A 21,027-nucleotide genomic window follows, 5' to 3' on the forward strand; every position below is an offset into this window, starting at 1 on the left:
AAAAAAAAAAAAAATATTTTCGGAAAAAAAAAATCGGCCAAACAAGGCCTTAGCGCGCGCCGCCGCGTTTCCTCCGATTCCGGCCGTCTCCGGTGACCTTTCTTCGATCGGCGACCAGTTCCCGAACCGCCTCGATGAGACGAAGAAAAGCCCTCAAACAATTTTAGATTTCGTGTTCGTGTGAGACCGGAATTTCAGATCTACGAAATTGGCACATGAACCCTAACTCGAAAAGTATTTCGTCCAATTACCCTACCAATCCTACTCCGATTTTCAATTAAATTTACCCAAACAATATACGATACATGGGTAACGTTTACCACCAATCAATGTCATGATCGAATTAACCGATCAGAAACGCCCAAATTTAAGTGAGTCCGCCGATTTTGAGCGAGTTCCGGCCAAATTAAGTAGTTTTCCGACCGATTCTGGCCGTGCAACCACCGGTTCCGTGACCCTCACCCCGTCGCCGTCCTACTCGTTTGCTCCGACCATACTCCGGCGAGTCAACCCGGCGAGTCAACTCGGCCGAGTCAGCGAGTCAACCCGCCAGCACACGTCCTTCGATTTTTTCGTAGGAAACTCCGAATTCGGTTCCGTCAACTGATCTGAAATCCTCTCGATATACTCTTCGAATCCATATGTCTATCTTAAAACTTCCATTTTGGGAATTTACGGAGAAACTTTTAATTTTCAGTACTTTACTCTATCCTGATATCTTATCATATTTATGATATTTTGAGCATTTTCTTTTCTTTTTCAGGAAATGTCTCCTCAATTCCGTACTCGTGCCCAAGCTGCAATCCACATGAAGCAGCTAGCCATTGATAATCAGTCGCGCCTGATAAAGCGCCTTAGAGCCAGACTAGGTGAGAGAAGACGGGAGAATGCGACCTTAGCCACAGAGAAGGAGGTAATACGAACCCAACTTAACAACGCTATCTACCAGGGAGAATTGGTAAGAGGAGATAACATGGATTTGAGGGATGGCATAGAACACGGCTTGCATCGAGAAAGAAAGCTGCATGAAGACATCGACCGATACCGAAAGGAACTAGAAGAAGAAAAACAGCAAAATGCCAGGAGCAAGAAGAGACTGGAGAATTTAAGTGAGGCTATAAACAGCATTTCGAAGGTGAACCATCATCTGGCTCAACAGGGTGAGGTACTGAAAAACAAGATCAAGCAGAATAAGAGGGATTACGAACTGCGCCACCAGCTTACCATTGATATGTTGGACGAGGCAGAGGCAGACGTTCAGGGATGGAAGACACAAGTGGCCCAGCTTAATGCAGAGAATGCCCATCTCACTCATATGGTAGAGCTACTTCAGGAAGTAGAGCCGGAGGAAGAACCGGAAGAGGAAGAGCCGATAGAGATTGAGGAGCCTATAGCAGCCATTGGGGATGGAGAGATAGAGGATTAGGCTAGGATGTCTTAGTGATTTTGTTCTAGGAGTTTATTTTACTTTTCCGTTGTTGCTATTTTATTCAGTACGACTTTTAATTCTTTTAGATTGGTCATGTTCATTTTAGTTCTTTTGAGAAATCAATAAAAATTTGTTTTATTTGGTTCATTGATTTCAATTTATTTCAGCACAATCTATTGTATGAACTTTACTCGTACAAATTCTTAGAACTTGCGATACGATTGTAGGAAATGGCCGGCAGACCCCCGAGACAGAACCGCAACCCGCGTTACGCTAATACCGACCGTGAAGGTAGACAGGAGGATGGACAGGGAAATGGACCCCCGCCTGCAGTCAACTTAAGCCGAGCTGATCTTATGGCCATAGCCACCATTGTAGCGACAACACTGCAAGGGTTGGGAAATCAGAACGTCAATCAGCCACCACCACCTCCACCACCAAATGGAATCAAGTTCCACTATGAGTCACTCCGCAAAAATAGATGTCCAACTTTCAGTGGAGCTGCTGACCCTGAAGTTAGCCAGAGCTGGCTAAAAAGTGTAGAGACGCAGCTGCGACTATTGGAAGTTCCCGAAGCACTGAAAGTGGACGTGACTGTGCCGTTCCTAGAAGATAAAGCGGGAAAATGGTGGGAAGCAATCTCGCCAGCCATGACAGCTGCAGGACCAATGACTTGGCAGCGATTTCGAGAAGCCTTTCTGAAACAGTATTTTCCGGCCGAGGTCAGACTGCAGAAACTAAGTGAGTTTGAAAACTTCACTCAAACTCCGGATATGTCGGTTGTGGAATACACCTCCCAGTTTAATGCCCTTGGATCTTATGCTCCGGCCATCATGGCGGACGAAGTTTTGAAATCGCACCGTTTTAAAAGGGGATTGAACAGCAGGATCCAATCGGCCCTAGCAGTCTACCAACCCGCGAATTTTTCAGATCTAATGGGTGCAGCTATCCGAGCTGAAACTGACATCCAGCGCAGAGAGAAGGAATTTAAGAACAAAAGGCCCATGAATAATCAGCCCTCACGCAGTAATCAGACTTTCAAGAAGCCTAACCAGTCCGGTGGACCATCAAAAGGACCTTCGCCTACCTCAAGCTACCAGGATATTAAGCCTTGCCCAACTTGTCACTTACGACACCTGGGAGAATGCCGAAGAAACAGTGGAGTATGCTTCGGATGTGGGAAAGCGGGACACCGAATTGCCGAATGTCCTACTGCCGCCAACCAAGCAGCCGGGCCCAACAAGGGAACAGGGCCAAATACAGGAGCTAACCCCAACAAGCCAAAAGAAGGCAAGCCTAATGCCAGAGTCTTTGCTATGACCCAAGAAGAGGCCGACGACGCCACTGAAGTCGTGTCAGGTACCATTCTTATTCAAAAAGTGCCTGCTTATGCGTTATTCGATTGTGGTGCCACGCATTCATTTGTATCTAAGAGACTCGCTAAGAAACTAGGACTTAAGCCCGAATTATTAGCCGAACCTTTTCGAATAGCCACACCTACAAATAAGGCCATCGAAACTCACGAGATCCACAGAGACTGTTTGATCAGTATCGGTAATCAGAAATTCAGCACAGACTTAATACAAATAGTCATGGCCGACTTCGACATCATTCTAGGAATGGATTGGTTAGCCAAAAACAATGCAATAGTGGACTGTAAAGGGAAAAGAGTTAAACTCCGAACCCCGAATCAGGAAGAGATCGTGTATCATGGTAAATCCAAGGAACGGAAATCACTCCTTTCCGCTTCCCAAGCATGGAAGGCAATGAAATCCGGAGAAGATATCTACCTAGCAATGGTTAGCGAAGTGCAAGGAGAAGCCGAACTAAAGATAGAAGACATCCCAATAGTATGTGAGTTCCCGGATGTTTTTCCAGAAGAACTCCCAGGGATAGTCCCGGACCGCGAAGTTGAGTTCGAAATTAATCTGGTTCCTGGTGCAGCTCCAATTTCTAAAGCACCTTACAGGATGGCGCCAGCTGAACTCAAGGAGCTAAAAGAGCAACTCCAAGAATTGCTGGACAAAAAGCAAATTCGACCTAGTGTTTCCCCATGGGGAGCACCAGTACTTTTTGTAAAGAAGAAAGATGGGAGTATGAGGTTGTGCATCGACTATAGAGAACTAAACAAGATCACTGTCAAGAACAAGTACCCCCTCCCGAGGATTGACGACCTATTTGATCAGCTTAAAGGAGCCGCAGTCTTTTCGAAACTAGATCTGAGGACGGGATACCACCAACTGAAGGTCAGGGCGGAAGATATCCCCAAAACGGCTTTTCGGACAAGATATGGACATTATGAGTTCACAGTGATGCCTTTCGGGCTGACCAACGCACCTGCAGCCTTCATGGACCTAATGAACAGAGTTTTCAAACCATTCCTGGATCAGTTCATAGTAGTATTTATTGACGACATTCTCGTCTACTCTTCCAACGAGCGAGATCACGAAGAGCATCTGCGCATTGCACTTCAGACTTTGAGAGAAAAGGAGCTCTATGCTAAGTTTAAGAAATGTGAGTTCTGGCTAAAGAGTGTATCCTTCTTAGGACACGTAATCTCTGAAGCAGGAGTATCAGTGGATCCCAGGAAAGTCGAGGCAATTACAGAGTGGCCGAAACCTAAGAACGCCACCGACATCAGGAGCTTTCTTGGACTAGCAGGTTATTACAGGAAGTTCGTCGAAGGTTTTTCTTCGATCGCCATACCACTGACGAAACTCACTCAGAAGAATTCCAAGTTCGTCTGGGACGAAGGTTGCGAGAAAAGTTTTCAGACATTAAAAGAAAAGCTCGCATCCACGCCAGTACTAATCTTACCCACAGAAGATAAAGAATTCACCATCTACAGTGACGCATCCAAGGAAGGTCTGGGATGCGTGCTCATGCAAGAGGGAAGAGTGATCGCCTACGCATCGAGGCAGTTGAAACAGCACGAGCAAAACTACCCTACGCATGATCTGGAGCTAGCAGCAGTCGTGTTTGCCTTAAAAATATGGAGACACTATCTCTATGGCGCCAAGTGCGAAATTTTCACAGATCACCAGAGCCTTAAATACCTATTCACCCAAAAGGAACTTAACATGAGGCAAAGACGGTGGATCGAACTTCTGAAGGATTACGATCTGACTATCAGTTACCACCCGGGTAAAGCAAACAAGGTGGCCGATGCTCTGAGTCGGAAAAACGAGAGCAAGATCACCCTGGCCTCACTCTCCGCGAGGCCATGTCTGCAAGAGACTGTAAAGTTAAACCAGGACCGAGACCCTGAGCTAACAAAACTCAAGGGACAAGTTGAAAGTGGGAAGTCTCAAGATCTACAAATCGATGACAGAGGAGTCTTATGGATGAAAGGACGACTGTGTGTACCAGACAGCGATAACCTTCGCCAAGAAATACTGTCAGAAGCACACAAGTCCAAATTTTCAGTCCACCCAGGGAGTACAAAAATGTACAGAGATCTTAAGAGCAATTTTTGGTGGAATGGAATGAAAAGAGACGTGGCAGAATTTGTCGCTAAATGCCAAGTGTGTCAACAGGTCAAAGCAGAGCACCAACGACCTGGAGGATTATTGCAACCCCTGGAAATACCTGAATGGAAATGGGAACATATCTCCATGGACTTTGTGGTAGGGTTACCAAAGTCAAGGCAAGGGCAGAACGGAATATGGGTAATCGTAGATAGACTTACAAAATCCGCACACTTCCTACCCGTCTGTATGAACTACAATCTGGACAAGTTGGCCACACTGTATATGGATAATATTGTACGACTTCATGGAGTACCAGTGAGCATCCTGTCTGACAGAGACCCAAGATTCGTCTCACGATTTTGGAAGAGCTTCCAAGGAGCCATGGGAACAAAAGTGACACTTAGTACGGCCTATCATCCACAAACCGATGGCCAAACCGAGAGGACCATTCAAACTTTGGAAGATATGCTGCGAGCCTGCGCTCTAGAATTCAGTAGCAATTGGAGCAATCACTTACCATTAATCGAGTTTGCTTATAATAACAGCTATCACAGCAGTATTGGGATGGCTCCATATGAAGCCCTGTATGGGAGGAAATGCCGATCACCATTATATTGGGATGAAGTGGGAGAAAAAGTAATAGTAGGACCCGAACTCATACAGACAACAATAGACAAGGTTACAGTAGTCCGAGAGAAACTCAAGGCAGCTCAAGATCGACAAAAGAGTTGGGCAGACCTGAAAAGAAGGCCAGTGGAATTCAATATTGGCGAGAAGGCCTACGTAAAAGTCTCGCCTATGAAAGGAGTGGTCCGATTCAGTAAAGCTAGGAAGCTGAACCCTCGTTATGTGGGACCCTTTGAAATTTTGGAAAAAGTGGGCACGCTAGCATACAGATTGGCACTGCCACCAAACATGTCTAGAATACACAACGTGTTCCACGTGTCTCAACTACGGAAATACATCTCGGACCCAAGTCACGTGTTGGAAGCAGAACCACTCATGATCGAAAGTAACTTGGGAGAAGGGCTGAAATACGAAGAAGTTCCCATTAGAATTGTGGACACCAAGGATCAAGTACTAAGACGACGAATCATTCCTTACGTCAAGGTGCAATGGTCTAACCACACGGAAAGAGAAGCCACATGGGAGCTAGAAGAAAGGATGAGGGACCAATACCCGTACCTCTTCATAGACCAAGCCAACCCAAGTTTCGAGGACGAAACTTCCCATAAGGAGGGAGGGATGTAAAACCCGGGATTTTGTAATATCGTGATCATATCAGTTTAATATCAGGTTAATAATTTGATGGTGTAATCTTGGATATTAATATTTAAATCATTCAGAATATAAGATTTGTTTTAAGGTTATCTAAGTTGAGTAGATAATTGTGTAGATAATTTTATCGTGTACAGAATTATAAAGCTCGAGATTAAGATAATATCATCTATTTTTAAACTTGAAATTTTGGTAGGAATAAATTTATCTCAATCTAAGGAATTAAAGAAGGAATTTTGAAAATAAGCAGATAAATGTCTAAGATTTAGGTTGATATTGAGATACCGGGATAAAAGATCAAATAAGAGATAATAAAATCCCTAGAATTCGAAATCTAACAATATACACCATGAGATTTTCGAAAATTAGGTGGAAAAAAAAGAAGGAGATTTCGGATATCTACCTAGATCACGGATATATCAAGATTTTAGATTTGATTCACAGTTCAAACGCACTATCACGATAGCAGCCAACTCCTATAAATAGAAGGGCCCTAGTTTTCGAAAATCACACCTTAGAATACAGCAAATTTTCGAAAATTCTCCTCTAGTCTCCATAGGAATTTTCGAGCACAGCGAAGCGCTGCCGCCGTCCAGCCGTTGAAGAGGAATTTTCGAAATTCCTGTGCAAGCAACCCTAATTATTCACGTAATTTTTGCATCAAGAATTTAAGGTAAGTGGGCAAATTTTTTTAAAGTTTTAAATTTTTGGGTTATGTGTTTTTCTTTTAAAGAAAAAAATGCGGTCGAACACCGTCTACGTTTTTTTTAAATCTTGTTACGTTTTGTGAGGACACTGTGAGGATTCCCTGAAAATGGGTGGAATTCCAACATATGGCCCTTAACAGTGGGATAGAACTGTTTTACGGCCTCGCCCCCTTAGAGGATTAAAACTTAGGGACTGACGTCAGTAAACCATGAAAGGTGAAAAATTGCAGTGTTAAAAATTATGAAAAGCATGCTGTAAATATATGTTATTTTCGAAAATATGAAATTTTTATGTGGTGTTCGATATTTCCCCCATTTACTGAGTATTCCCAAAATACTCACCCCTTACAACCTGTCCCAGATAAATCCGAAGAGCAGGTAGAAGAAGAAGAATCGGAACAATTTTGGGGATGGTGATTAGTAGACATGATTATTTTTTTTACTTTAGAAATTTAAAATTTTAGATTAGACGTTTCCGCAAATTTATTTTATTTCAGTTGTAAAGACAGTTGTTCTTTTTGAGGAGTTATGAATAATAAACTGGTTTTCGGTTTATACTATGCTACGAGGCTGGTTGTTTCAATTGTGTGATTGTTAAACAACGCCGGTGTCAAATCCCGAGTTTCGAGGCGTGACAGGAGTTTATCTCTATTTTTCTCCTACTCTTCATTTTTTCTCCATGTTTAGACTTTTTTTTTAAAAAAAAATAAAAACTATTTCTCCCTGGTGATTAAATATTGTAAAGTGATATCGGCTATATTATATGTGACCTTGTATTGATAGTGAGGGAGGATGAGATGAGATTCCCTTGAATGTGTCGTGAATCACGAGGAGCGGAGGAGGTGGGGAGTGGTGACCGACCGCTTCACACGGTTGGGTGAGAATATCACGGCCGAGGAGGCAAGAAGCACCTTTTCTCACGTGACGAACTTATTTTTCATGCAACCTTCTGTTACATACGTTAATAATATGTTGAATATAATTTTAGAATCATAAATTTGTGTATATAATTTTTACGTTGACCATGTGTTTGTTCATCGGCTTTGTTATGGTTTTTTGTTCCTTAATTTTATAGTTTTCATTGCAACTGCATTTTTCTTTGAAACCGGGAGATATATAATGATTTATAACTCTAATCTTTTATAGAACTTGAGTGAAACGTTTGATGAAATAAAGTTATGTAATCAACTGATATTTCATCTTTCGCACCAAACGTTGCAAGGATCAAGTTCTGTGCACTTGGGACACTAATTTAGAATTTAATTCATATTAATTCGAATTTTTTGTTTATAATTATGTTTTAATAATTAGATAATTAAGATGCAATTTCAATTCAACAGAAGTCTATTCAAGAAAGTTGTTTATCGGAATAGTCGTGTATCTTTTTATTAAAAGCTACATCTTTTGTCATTAAGAGAGACAACTATTTTTAAGAAGTGTTTAATCACTATATATATTGCATAATTATTTTTCACTTTCCTTCATTATTTTCTACTGCTCGTATTGAATATATCCGGCCTGGAGCAATTTTCATAGAGGAAGTGATTTTTTTAAGGATAATACAATCACGTTCAATACAATGTTACATTCTAAATTATTTTGAAACAAGTGATTGTTGGTCATCTTGGTTCGGTCATACTATTTTTGTATCCTATCTTGCCCATGGCTTCTTCTGCCCCGACAAATTTGTGTTTCGATGGTTTGGCATTAATGGAGCTATTTGCCATGCAAGCATCAAAATGATTCCAAAAGGATTTTCATGAAAACTCTCTTGTATCTAAGAAAACATGTTACCTTATCATCCACGATTATATCTCATATGGATGACTTAAAATAAGATTATATTATTTTATGTTGAATTTATTTGTTAATAGATATTGCAGTCTCTGGATGTTCCTATGATGGATTATTGTATAATTTGATTTTTCTTCGTGCGCGTGTGTGTGTTGTAATTGTATGGAATTTTTATTTATGAATTTATTTATCAGTAAGAAAGAAATAGGAGAAGTTGGTGAAAAATCCTCAATCAAAATATTTCTTTAGGTTCACTCTCTACTTACAAAATTATGGTACTATGTCATACAAATTGTGGTACACTTCATGTGGAAATGTGGTACACTTCATGTGGAAATGTGGTACTAAAAAAGTACCCAGAAACTGAATACAAAAAAAAAACGACAGATGGAGACTGAAGGTCAATTTCTCAAAAAAAATAAACAATAGCTAACTTTCCTAACTATTTGGTGAGAGCCCACGTGTGAGTGTCTTCCCATTGTATCTCAATGCGATGCCGCTTCAAACGCCTGTCTTTTTGTTGACTAGTGTAACCACACGTGTGCCATGCATCCTTGTCTCACTCTAGGATTAGTTTCTTTAATCCTCTTAATTTAATGGATTAAATCCATGTTACATCACTTTGAAAACACGTTAATCTTATTTTAATGTATTATGATTATGATTAAAAAAAATACAAGGCAAAATCTACATAATACGTTTCTTATTCAGCAAATCGTTTCGTAGACTTATTTAATTACATATTTTCATAATCACATAATAAATATATGTACTTCCAACATAATTTTTTTGCGAGTTCAAACATATTTTTATACTTTTTCTTAGAATTTCTTTTTTGGTCTCCGCATACCCACAAACTACAAAATCCAGCTTGCTCTTATATCCAAATAACTTTGATGATTCATCCAAATCATCACTCAAATTATTATATTATATTATATTATATATACGAATATCTTTCAAATTTTCCCGCTTCAAATAAATAAATAATATTTTAAACACAAAATCTGTTGCACTCAATCAACCGTTAGCGCGAAAATTCCAATATGTCCGATAGGTTCTCTCTCAATGAATTAAAGTCATAGTCTTTCTGTTAGGGAGCTCTTCTTCCTACTTTTATCTCTCTCTCTCCCTTCTCGAAGAGAAAACACTACTTACAGTTTCTATCCACCCTCCACCGCTTCAATAGATCTTGACCAGATATCCAACGATTCAGGTCAGTTCAATCACAATACTTAATTAATTGTAGATTCATGGCGTTTGATTCAGGTTTCCATGAAGATACATGGTATGTAAAATTGACATCAATTAAAATTTGCAATACCAGATTAAAGATTTGATCTTATTTTATTGCAATCGTGCAACTGATAAGGCATAAATCAATATTAATGAATGAGAAATTGAACATCAAGCTTTCTTTCTCCGACAGCATGTACACTCGTCGATTGTCGGTCCACCTACCAAATTCCGGCATTTTCCTATGTTTTTTTAAGAGATCTGTCGATTAAAAGTGTTTGGCATAATTTTATGAGCAAAGAAACAGTAATTTATATGATATGCTTCCTTTATCTGGTACGGATGTATATTTCAGATTCTGACTTTTTTGGTTTACGCTGAAATTTTCCTGTGCTTCAATGCAGTTCTGAAGAAAAACTACCGACATGTGAAATAATGGAGTTTTAGACAGGGAAAAGTTACTTGCGATGTTGCAATTGAAAGGAAGTAAGATGAGAATTTTACTGGATTTTGCCGCGGAGGGATGCTTGTAAAAGTAGAGGAGATACGTGAATTGTACTGAACGAGTAAAGATAAGAATTTTCCTGGGTTTGTTACTGGGAAATGGATCTAAGAAGAGAAAATATGGCTCCAGAATTAAAAGATGTCCAGATTAGTTGTTGGATTCCTACAACCCCAGCAAAGCCCTATTCGAGCACACAGCAGCCTATCTGCTCAGATGGGAAAGAAAAAGACATTGTTTATGCTAGTCAGTTGGATCCAGAAACGTACTCCCAGTTCAAACAGGATAATCACGCAAATTGGTTTGAAACAGGGAGATTATTGAATAATCTTCCACAAGAAACTCAATGCTTGGCGATACCTACATGTTACGATTTAACGAATGCAGTTAATGTACACTGGGTTTCCAACACTTTGCAAGCAAGTCAACACACAAATTCACAAGTTCATGGAGAGAATTCATGTATAAATGACAAATTTTCTATAGATAACGAGAAATGGAACAATCTGTCGTTTGGAAATCTTTTAGCTGTAGCAAATGCAGCAGGAACCCCATCATCAGTTGAAAATGTGGTTACAAGGACAGATTCTGCTGCTACAAGTGGTTCTTTAGCTACCTCTTTTCCCCCACAAATTAATTTGAGCTTTGGAAATTTGTCTCCAGCAAACCTTCGTAGTATACCTGGAGCAAAATCCATAGTAGAACTCAACAGCCTACCACAAATGTTAACAGGTAAATCTCCTATCGGACTTCAGTGTTAATGTTAATTCTTGTGAAGCTACGTGTTCAGTGGGTAATTGTTGTGCAATGTGCATTACATATATTTGCAACTCGATCATTTTCTTGTACTTTCGCTGATATAAACATTACTTATCCAACAGGGGAATGTTCAATACCCACCATGACAATGTGTAATCTTCACTCACCAACCAGGACAAATACAAATTCAGCTACGATCAAGAGTGTATTTTCTCCATTTGAACCCTTGACGCCAGAGAAGCCCGGTAAAGCAGGGTGGTGGCAGGAATCTGAAATGCCATATTTGAGCAAAGGTGAAATTCACATAGAAGAAGATGCACAAGTGAACAAGATCTTGAGTGACGAAGTGTTGGAACTTCAGGCAGAGAACAAACAATCTCAGTTATGTGCAACTAATTCTACACAACTACCAGAGAATCACAAGCCTGACAAGGAAGGGGCAGAAGAAACTGACTTGAGGAAAACGCCTCATCTGAAACCAAGAAAGAAAAGGATCAGGCCCAAAGTAATAGTAGAAGGCCAGCCCAAAAAAACTCCCAAACCAAGCACCGAAAACCCAGCTTTTTCTTCAGGCACCACGAAGGTCAAGAGAAATTATGTTCAAAGAAAAGGAGCCAACAACCTGAATAATACTCCCCTGGAAGGAAGGAAAAGTGAAACTGACTCAAACAAAAGTCCTCCCAAACCAAGTACCGAGAGCCCAGTTTTCTCCTTGGGCACCACGAAGGTGAAGAGAAAATATGTTCGAAAAAAAGGAGTCGATCATCTTAATAATACTTCTCCAGAAGGGGTGAAAAGTGACACTGATTCAAAAAAAAGTCATCCTAATTCTAAGGATACCCCATTAGAAAAGAGGAACTATGTAAGAAAAAAGGGAATCAACAAGCCTGAAGCTACCAGATTAGATGAGAGAAGTATTGATGCAGCCAACAGAAAATTTGTCCGGCTTACCAGAAGTTCCTGCAAAAGATCTTTAAATTTTGATTTGGAAAGCCAAGAGAAAGACGAAGGTTCCTCATATTTCCCATCTTCAAATCGAGACATTGAATCACAAGAAGAGAACCTCAACGCAGATCATTTTAAAGCAACTATGCAATGTAGACAGGGGATGGAGGTAGTGATGGAGAAAACTGATATGGGTGTTACCTATGAATCTTCATGCTTTGCGAATCAAGTTTTGAAAGATTTCCGGTCAAAACCAGAAAGACATTTACCAAACCCTTTGCCTCGTACAAAGATGGATCCACTGCAGGATGATTACACTCTCACTGATGAACGAGTAGCTACAAGAGGAAAATGCCAGATAGTATTCTCTGACGTAACACATGACAAAGAAGAAACTGCTGTTCAAGTGACAGTAAATCCTTATTGCCAGTTGACACCTAACATTGCTAATGATTCCAACTGCAGCAACAGAAAATGCGTGAATACAGAAAGAAGTGCAAGAACCTTTAAGAGACAGCGAGTAGATACTGCTGTCAGAGCTGAAATCTGCAGCACAAATGCAACTGAGATATTTTACAATTCCTTGCAGACATGCAGTTATACGTTGACACAAAACTCCGAAAAGAATGATGGCTCACCTAGCATGCATTTTCCAGTATTTTACAATAATCCGAGGACCGAGACGGGACACAATACATCAACATGCAGTTTGCAGTCAACTATGATAGCCTCAGGCAATCATGAGAATCTTGAAAAATGCCCTTTAAGAGTTACCACCGCGGCAGTGAAGGAACAGTCAAATAGGTGTAACTACAATGGATTCATCAATTTGACGGGTAACTATAACACCAACAAGGTGTTGCATATAATAAGAAATCATCCATCCGGATATCGTTCTGACTTGTTTTGACAGTTAATGCAGGTTCTCCACTGGCTACGAAATTTAGTTATGTGTCTAGAATTGATGCAATAACTGAGCAACTTAATAAACTTGATCTGAAAGCAGAGAGCAACCAAGTATCAGCTCAAGATCAAAGTGCGATTGTCACATCCCATATGTATTATCAAGAGCAACACGCCCATGCCCTTGTTCCATATCAAAGAGGTGGAGCTGTAATCCCTTTTGGTAATTCATTTGATCAAGTTAAAAAAAGACGACCACGCCCTAAAGTTGAACTTGATGATGAGACAATTCGAGTGTGGCAACTTCTATTAGAAAATATAAATAGTGAAGGTGTTGATGGAAACAATGAAGAGAAAACAAAATGGTGGGAAGAAGAACGAAGAGTATTCAGTGGAAGAGCAGACTCCTTTATTGCACGCATGCATCTTGTCCAAGGTAATGTGCAAAGTTATCAAATTTGACAACAAGATTTCCATATTGACCTGGCATCAACTATTCTCTGCCACATAGCACATAGATTCTTGTGTACAATGACTGAATACAAATGGATAGAATCATTAGAGAAAAAAAATTGAGTTCTTGATTCCGTTGAACTAGTCCGAAGGAAGTAAATCAGTACCCTATTTAACATGGTTTCTTTCATTAACAACTCCAACAAATACATCCATATGCATACCTCTTTGTTTAAAGTAAACTAAAAGCACAATCTTCTGCCTTCTGATTCCACCGTACACCTTTCAGCAGCTACACTCGAAAGATAACATACCATGATAAATAGTTAATGTGTTAAAGTATGATCCATTGAAATCTATCGCTGGAATCAAATACCACTCTAATATTGTCAGTTGCTAAATTAAGTAAAGCGAAATAAAGATGCCAGGAAGTAGCGTACATAATAAATTAAAGAAACAGAGTCTATCTTGCTTAAGTATTTCAACTATCTGTACCTCCATTTGTAGGGCAGCAAGCCCCAACAAAAGCAGTTCAATAAATAATGGAAGAATGTTGATGCTGATGAACCTGAATCAGATAAAGAAACAGAAACATGATGTATGTCCAAGCATCTCTTAAAGAACACTAATTCTTCTCTTTCCCTTCATATCCTCCCTCCTTCTGGCTTCCCAAAAGAAGGATGTGCTGTAGTTATTATCTATGCGCTTGGTGCAAAATGCTTCATGTAGAATCAGAACTCTAGATTTCTTCTGTATCATGGACTAATCTGGGACAAATTCTCATTTTTCATTACACCGATATCACAATTTGACAGTTTTGCCTTGTGTCACAGGTGACAGGCGTTTTTCGCCATGGAAAGGATCAGTACTAGACTCCGTGATTGGCGTATTCCTCACTCAGAATGTTTCAGATCACCTTTCCAGGTTGGTTGAATTTCTAGTTCTAACAGATGTAGGTTTATAAACAAATTCTTTAGAGTTGATGACAGAAATCATTAAATCCATTCATTTACTCTTCAGCTCTGCCTTTATGTCTCTGGTTGCGAAATTTCCCCTCAAGTCAGAGACTAACTCTACTGAATCAAACGAAGAGAGAGTGGATACAAACGCTATGGAGCCTGAAAAATATGTGTTGAACCCCAATGAAACTTCTGGAGTGAACGGAGAGGTGTTAAATGAGGAAGCCTATGGTGAGGATTCTGAGATACTTCACGATTTTGAAGGCAATAAAATCAAAGCAGTGATTAGAGCCGGGTCCTCAGGTAACAATTTTGATGGAATTATACCTGAAGATAGCTTTGGAGGCCAACAAGCAGATATGTCCAAACATGGCCCGTTTGTTTCCCACACATCCTTGAACAATAAGATGATTTCAATTGAGACTAAGAGGCACATAGTTTGTGCACTTACTTCTCAGAGTTCTGTGACTTCTTCTCACAGCTCTACAGATTCCCCAATAGCTCAAACCACAGAAAGAACTTCCTTACTGAATGCCATAGAGGAAGTGACAACAGCTGTGGTTGTGCCAAATAGTCTCATTAATCCTACTTTCATACAACTTCTGGAGATGGCTGAATCAAACCTTGTTTGTAGAGAAGTCAGAAATTTGTTTGATATCAGTGGGCACATGCAACAAGATAGCTTGTCTTTTGCCACACAAAAAGAATTCCAAAGTGACGATTGGACGTCCCCCACAAAATCTGTTAATTCATGTGGTGGTTCTACTTTGCATCTAGTACCCACTGCAGGAGCACAACAATCAGAATGCTATGGTGTATCCAAGTTGTACAGTGGTGAAAACGGACAAAGACTTTCCCCTGCAGGAAGCCGAGTGTCAACATCATCAAAATCTGAATTCCAGAACTCGATTAAAAAATTTACAGGTGATAGTTCCAAAAAGGGACCAAAGTTATGCAGTCCAAATGCTCAGTCAAGCAGCAATGATCACAATGGGATCAATAAAAAAATAAGTGAAAACCAAAAGGGCCAAGATGCAACAGAGATACCATTTCAAGAAAATAACTGTAATACAGAGGCATCAAACAATCAAATATATCCTCAATATTTGATGAATGCCACAGGTAGTAGCAGCCACACAGAAAATTCAAATACTTCTAAGAGCATGGAGGGTCACCTAACTATGAATTACCCTGATAATCGTCCTAGCAATAAGGATCATGTACCAAAAAAGAAGGGAGGACGAATTGGAAAAGAGAAAGAAGACCCAATTGATTGGGATAGCTTGAGAAAACAGGCCCAGGCATGTGGGAGAAAGAGAGAGAAAACACCCAACACCATGGACTCGGCGGACTGGGAAGCTGTAAGATGTGCAGATGTTAAGGAGATTGCACATGCTATTCGAGAAAGGGGTATGAACAATAGACTAGCAGAGAGAATCCAGGTATGATTCAGATAGCAGTAACAAAGAATCTAAGGTTTCAATATCTAACAATGTTGTAAATGTGACCGCCCACTGCCTCAGTCACCTAGATGGTTGAATTTTTTTAGTTATTTTTTATAGATAATTATATATAACCATTCAATGTATGGGATTACAAATAATCATCTTTTTATATAATATATATAATTAAATAATATTATGCATAAAAAAACTTCATACAATATAATATAATATAGACAAAGTGCAAATAAATATATAATTACAAACTAACAAGATAATTAAGGTAGTGGTTGATGGCAGCGACGACTGGAGGCGGTTTGAGGCAGATGGTGTTGGACACTTGAAACTAAAAATGAATACAAAATATAGTAAGGTGTGTTTTTATTATATCAAAGGTTTTTTAAATGGATCGTCTTTGACTGGTTTTAAAAATCATTTAACTTTGACATTTCACTGTGATTTTAAAATCACTGACCGCCTCCACCGCATCTGCCGCCTGCTCGCCCGTCAGATATACTCGGAACGCCTATAGAGACCACCTTAGACAAAGGCGGGTAGGCAGTCGCCTCGACCGTCATTTAGAACACTGATATTTAATATCACAATATCCATGTTTTGTTTTTCAGACATGCCCTTGCACCAACTAATAATCAGGTAAAAACCTTGTATAGGACTTCCTCAACCGACTTGTTAGAGAACATGGAAGCCTTGATCTGGAATGGCTGAGAGATGTTCCACCAGATAAAGCAAAGTAAGTTGCAGATTTTCCATTTGCTTTTTATGCATTCAACAAATGAAAAGCGTCAATACATTTGTTACACTTTATAGAGAATATCTATTGAGCGTGAAGGGTTTGGGTTTGAAGAGCGTGGAGTGTGTGCGGCTGTTGACACTTCATCACCTTGCCTTTCCGGTAAGTTTTTAGCGCGATAACAGTTCAGTTAATTTAATATCAAAGAACTTCACCAAATTAAGTATTTCTTATGTTTAAAAGGTTGACACAAATGTTGGGCGTATAGCAGTGCGATTAGGGTGGGTACCTCTTCAGCCGTTGCCTGAATCCCTTCAGCTACATCTACTGGAACTGTTAGTAATTTCAACCAAAACTAGATTTTCTCATACAGGCTGTAGAATGAGAGGTAGAATTATACGCACTGCTTCCTTGTGTAGGTACCCAATAATGGAGTCAATTCAGAAATATCTGTGGCCTAGGCTTTGCAAGCTTGATCAAAGAATATTGTAATCACAAAATTTCTACTAACACAATCACCAACTTACTGATTCACTCTATTAATTGATTCCCCTTCAATGATTAATGGTGCTCTTTGATTATAGATATGAGCTGCATTATCAAATGATTACTTTTGGAAAGGTATGGTATGATTTTTGAAAAAAATCTTCAATAGCAAGATTGACTAGTAGAATTTGTGGAATAAAGAATATATTTGTGTCAGGTATTTTGCACGAAAAGCAAACCAAATTGCAACGCGTGTCCAATGAGAGGAGAGTGCAGACATTTTGCAAGCGCATTTGCAAGGTATGAGCATCATTCTATGCTTAAATATAAAGTTAAGCTTAGGAGTGATTCGTTTTTTTCATGATTTTGATGCGGTATTTTCTCCTTGAATAAGGTATAGGGCCAACAAATCATATTGGAATATCTCTCTGCTAATATCTTTCATAGAATCTCATATTTATATGAAACCAGAAAAAAGAGAATGGGTGATATTTCCAGAAAATAATTATAGAATTAAATCCACCTTGAACTATTAAAACACGGATGAGAAAAAAAAATCAGACAATGATTTTCTTGAAATATGAGACCATGAGCTACTCAAACGCTAGCTACGTGAAGGTTAAATATATATCGTATATTATCTGCAACTATTAATATTTTTGAAAGGTGCAAACTGTTTTCTTAAATGGTGGAATCTGGTGAATTTATGTGCAGTGCAAGACTTGCTCTTCCAGCACCGGAGGAGAAAAGCATCACACTTGCAACAGAAAACAAAGAAGCTAATCAAAATCCAGCAAAAGATATGGATTTATTGCAGCTGCCTTCACCACAACCCAATAAAATAGTTGCTGAATATGAAGTAAGAAACTCTCAACCGATTATTGAAGAGCCAACTACGCCAGAGCCCACTGTTGAAGCCCCTGCCACACCAGAACCAAGCAATAACCAAGTTCCAGAATGCGACATAGAGAGCAGTTTCTGTGAAGATCCTGATGAAATCCCTACCATCCAACTCAATATGGAAGAATTTACTCATAATTTACTGAAGATCATGAGGCAGAATGCAGAAATTCTGGAAGGAGAAACATCAAAGGCCATAGTAGCTTTGACTCCAGAAGCTGCTTTGATCCCTTTTCCTAAACTAAAAAACGTGAGCCAGCTCAGGACAGAGCATCAAGTGTAAGTAAATTCTCTTACATTTGAAATAATTGACAAAATCACCAAACTAGAACCACAAGATTTGTCCTTTTCTTGTTGTGCTGTAAGTTCATTTTGTGTCCTTGATCAGAAGTCCAGCCTTCTGTTTACAGCTAAAGATATTCCAATCATAGCTTAATTGTTCTAAGCATGACTACTATGTGATAATGCTTCAAAAAGATCACTAAAAAATTTCCATTTGTACAGATATGAGCTACCAGATTCACATCCTCTGCTAGAAGGGGTTAGTAATATTCTAAAGAACTCTTTAATGCATAATCTACTTCAAACCTAATTGTGATATCATATTTCACAGATGGACAGACGAGAAGCAGATGATCCCTGCCCATACCTACTTGCCATATGGACACCAGGTATGGAGACTCAGAAGCCTATGATTACTACGAACCTGAAATAGCCTTCTTACAGGCTTTGGTGCTACAGGATACAAATGTTGTAATTCTCCTGTTTCTGAAGAAAAAAAAATTGAACAATGGCATTTATTTCCAAGCAACTCTACAACTAACTAGTTTTACCAAATGCAACTCAGGCGAAACTGTGAACTCTATTGAGCCACCTGAAAGACGGTGTAGCTCCCAAGAGCCCCAGATATTATGCAATGATGAAACTTGTTTATCATGCAGCAGTGTCCGTGAAGCAAATTCCCTAACTGTGAGGGGAACTCTTTTGGTAAGGCATTATTGTGGTGGCTCTGATAATTCCTGATCCAGTAAATATAATCTAACATGAGCCATCGTAACAGATACCTTGTAGAACTGCTATGAGAGGAAGCTTTCCTCTTAATGGCACATATTTCCAAGTTAATGAGGTAACAGTATGTCCCTTCTTAAATTAAGAATTTCCAAGTAAATAAGGTAATAATATGCCCCATTCTTAAATCTAAACGACTCTCATCAAGTGGTCTTCCTTGAAATAGAATTTGATAAAAACATTAGTTTTCCTGTAGGTATTCTCTGACCATGAGAGTAGTCTTCATCCCATGAATATTCCACGAAAGTGGCTATGGAACTTGCCGCGGAGAACAGTGTATTTTGGAACGTCTATACCAACAATATTTAAAGGTAAAAGGGGAATATACAATTGAGTAACTAAAGTATGAGTTATTCATAAAGACCGACATTATACCAAATCTTGTTCTCAGGGCTATCGACTGAAGATATCCAGTATTGCTTTTGGAGAGGTATGTGTATATTAGATTTTTTTGCATTTCAACTTATTTCACTGGTACCTAATTTGCCAAATCACAAATTCGAGATGCTTTAAGTATGAGTAAACTATTTTCTTTTCATATCAGATTGATGTAATCTCCATATTTAACTATTTGGGCTTCCCAGGTGAGGAAAATATAAAAATAGCGAGAATCAGAGGACAAATTAATCCCAAATGAAAATGCTTTTAACTCAATCTTACTCGTAAGAGAACGGTAGAGATGGATTGCACGTTGCTACCCTTGCTATAGTCGGTGATGCACTGAGAGAATATTATACCTTTGCCGATCATTATAATAGCGATGATTGACTGATGATAACCATTATTCCCATACTGATAGTTGACAATAAAAAATGTTAATATAGGCAGAGGGTAAGAATGATTCAGCATTTCAGAGATTTTAATATCTTCTTTATCTATTCTTTTTCATTCCATCCTCATCTCGGATAATGTTAAGTTATTCGTGTATAATGAACATATGAATAGTATGATAAACGACCATCCATGGCAGCTGTATCTCTGTTTTTCTTTAATTTTCAGTTTCTTGCATAGCTGTTTCCAGAGTTACTTGCATTTTTTTTCAAATGGGACACAAAAAAAAAAAACACATTTTTCCTTCTCCCATCCTTCTTTTACATATACATGTTGTGTCCACCTTACTATACTTAGCTGTACCCAAATATATCAATTGAAAATAAGTTAAGAAACAAGCCTGTGCGTCGTAGACACTAGAGAACTTGTTCAGTTAAACCTTAGCGCCAGTTAAGTTTCAGCGGACATATTAGCCAGGTATATATTTTACACATGCTAACTTACCCTTGCAGAAGATTAGAGGCCCAATATTGCGTGACAGTTTCACTTAAATCCTTCTCGAGCAAGAAAAGAAAAATATTAAAGTTCATACCCAAAATCATAGTAGACAAGTTAATAGAGCTGATTATAAGACTCCTCCCTTCCCTGCACAAGGTTTATCATGGTATAACAGTGTGAGTTTGTACAAATTATAATTCTGAGGCGAGTTCCACAAGCTAAAAAACCTAATCTTCACTTTAAGCTTGTTTGTTAATGATAGCCGTGTTTCTCCAGGGTTTGTTTGTGTCAGGGGATTTGATAGGAAAACACGAGCACCGCGCCCTCTCATTGCCAGATTGCACTTTCCTGTGAGCAAGTTAGCCAAACGGAGAGGAGAAACAGGACAAAATTAGAAGAAGGTTATCTGTATCATAACTAATGGTAGGATTGTGAACAAAGCAGCAATGACATGGTATTAACGTCCCTCGGCAGTCTAACTTTCTCAAAGCAATGGAAAATGATCATATATTTAAATTTATCACCTTGACCTGGAACCGAGATTGTCTAAAACTGGTTTCTGTCAACGATCTTGTCCCTCGATCAAAATTGAATCCTAAATTTTTACAGGGATAAGAGACGGGATTTTTCTATTTTGACCAGTTTTGTCTTATTTCTTATTTATATCGTTGATGTC

General features: G+C 39.1%; 2 protein-coding genes across 3 annotated transcripts; both read left to right on the forward strand.

Moving 5' to 3' along the window:
• Positions 1-1,659: 1,659 nt before the first annotated feature.
• On the forward strand, positions 1,660-5,059 carry LOC140958517 (uncharacterized). Its single transcript, XM_073415985.1, has 3 exons — positions 1,660-3,943; positions 4,091-4,826; positions 4,966-5,059. Exons 1-3 carry the CDS (start codon positions 1,660-1,662, stop codon positions 5,057-5,059), a joined length of 3,114 nt encoding a protein of 1,037 aa, XP_073272086.1.
• A 4,679-nt stretch (positions 5,060-9,738) lies between these two features.
• On the forward strand, positions 9,739-20,983 carry LOC140971768 (transcriptional activator DEMETER-like). Of its 2 annotated transcripts, none has more exons than XM_073434256.1 (20): positions 9,739-9,894; positions 10,319-11,148; positions 11,298-12,956; positions 13,043-13,459; positions 14,310-14,400; positions 14,497-15,877; positions 16,549-16,628; positions 16,706-16,790; positions 16,872-16,963; positions 17,048-17,116; positions 17,213-17,249; positions 17,332-17,414; positions 17,829-18,293; positions 18,519-18,555; positions 18,628-18,685; positions 18,862-19,001; positions 19,075-19,140; positions 19,279-19,393; positions 19,474-19,512; positions 20,628-20,983. In XM_073434256.1, the coding sequence occupies exons 2-20, from the start codon at positions 10,518-10,520 to the stop codon at positions 20,744-20,746; spliced, it is 5,664 nt and encodes a 1,887-aa protein (XP_073290357.1). In that variant the 5' UTR covers positions 9,739-9,894; positions 10,319-10,517; the 3' UTR covers positions 20,747-20,983. The 2 variants fall into 2 exon arrangements, with proteins under 2 accessions (XP_073290357.1, XP_073290358.1); XM_073434257.1 differs by having other exon boundaries at positions 9,773-9,966.
• Positions 20,984-21,027: the final 44 nt, after the last annotated feature.

The sequence above is a fragment of the Primulina huaijiensis genome, chromosome 2 (genome assembly GCF_012295235.1).
Source record: "Primulina huaijiensis isolate GDHJ02 chromosome 2, ASM1229523v2, whole genome shotgun sequence".
Classification (NCBI taxonomy): Eukaryota; Viridiplantae; Streptophyta; class Magnoliopsida; order Lamiales; family Gesneriaceae; genus Primulina; species Primulina huaijiensis.

Bases quoted from the DNA above. Each gene is read 5' to 3' on its own strand.
- LOC140958517 (XM_073415985.1), top strand. From the start codon at position 1,660: ATGGCCGGCAGACCCCCGAGACAGAACCGCAACCCGCGTTACGCTAAT. The intron at 3,944-4,090 runs GTGAGTTCTGGC...TTGGACTAGCAG, and splicing joins CTATGCTAAGTTTAAGAAAT to GTTATTACAGGAAGTTCGTC. The intron at 4,827-4,965 runs GTCAGAAGCACA...GTGTGTCAACAG, and splicing joins AACCTTCGCCAAGAAATACT to GTCAAAGCAGAGCACCAACG.
- LOC140971768 (XM_073434256.1), top strand. From the start codon at position 10,518: ATGGATCTAAGAAGAGAAAATATGGCTCCAGAATTAAAAGATGTCCAG. The intron at 13,460-14,309 runs GTAATGTGCAAA...CTTGTGTCACAG, and splicing joins ACGCATGCATCTTGTCCAAG to GTGACAGGCGTTTTTCGCCA. The intron at 17,117-17,212 runs GTAATCACAAAA...CTTTGATTATAG, and splicing joins AAGCTTGATCAAAGAATATT to ATATGAGCTGCATTATCAAA.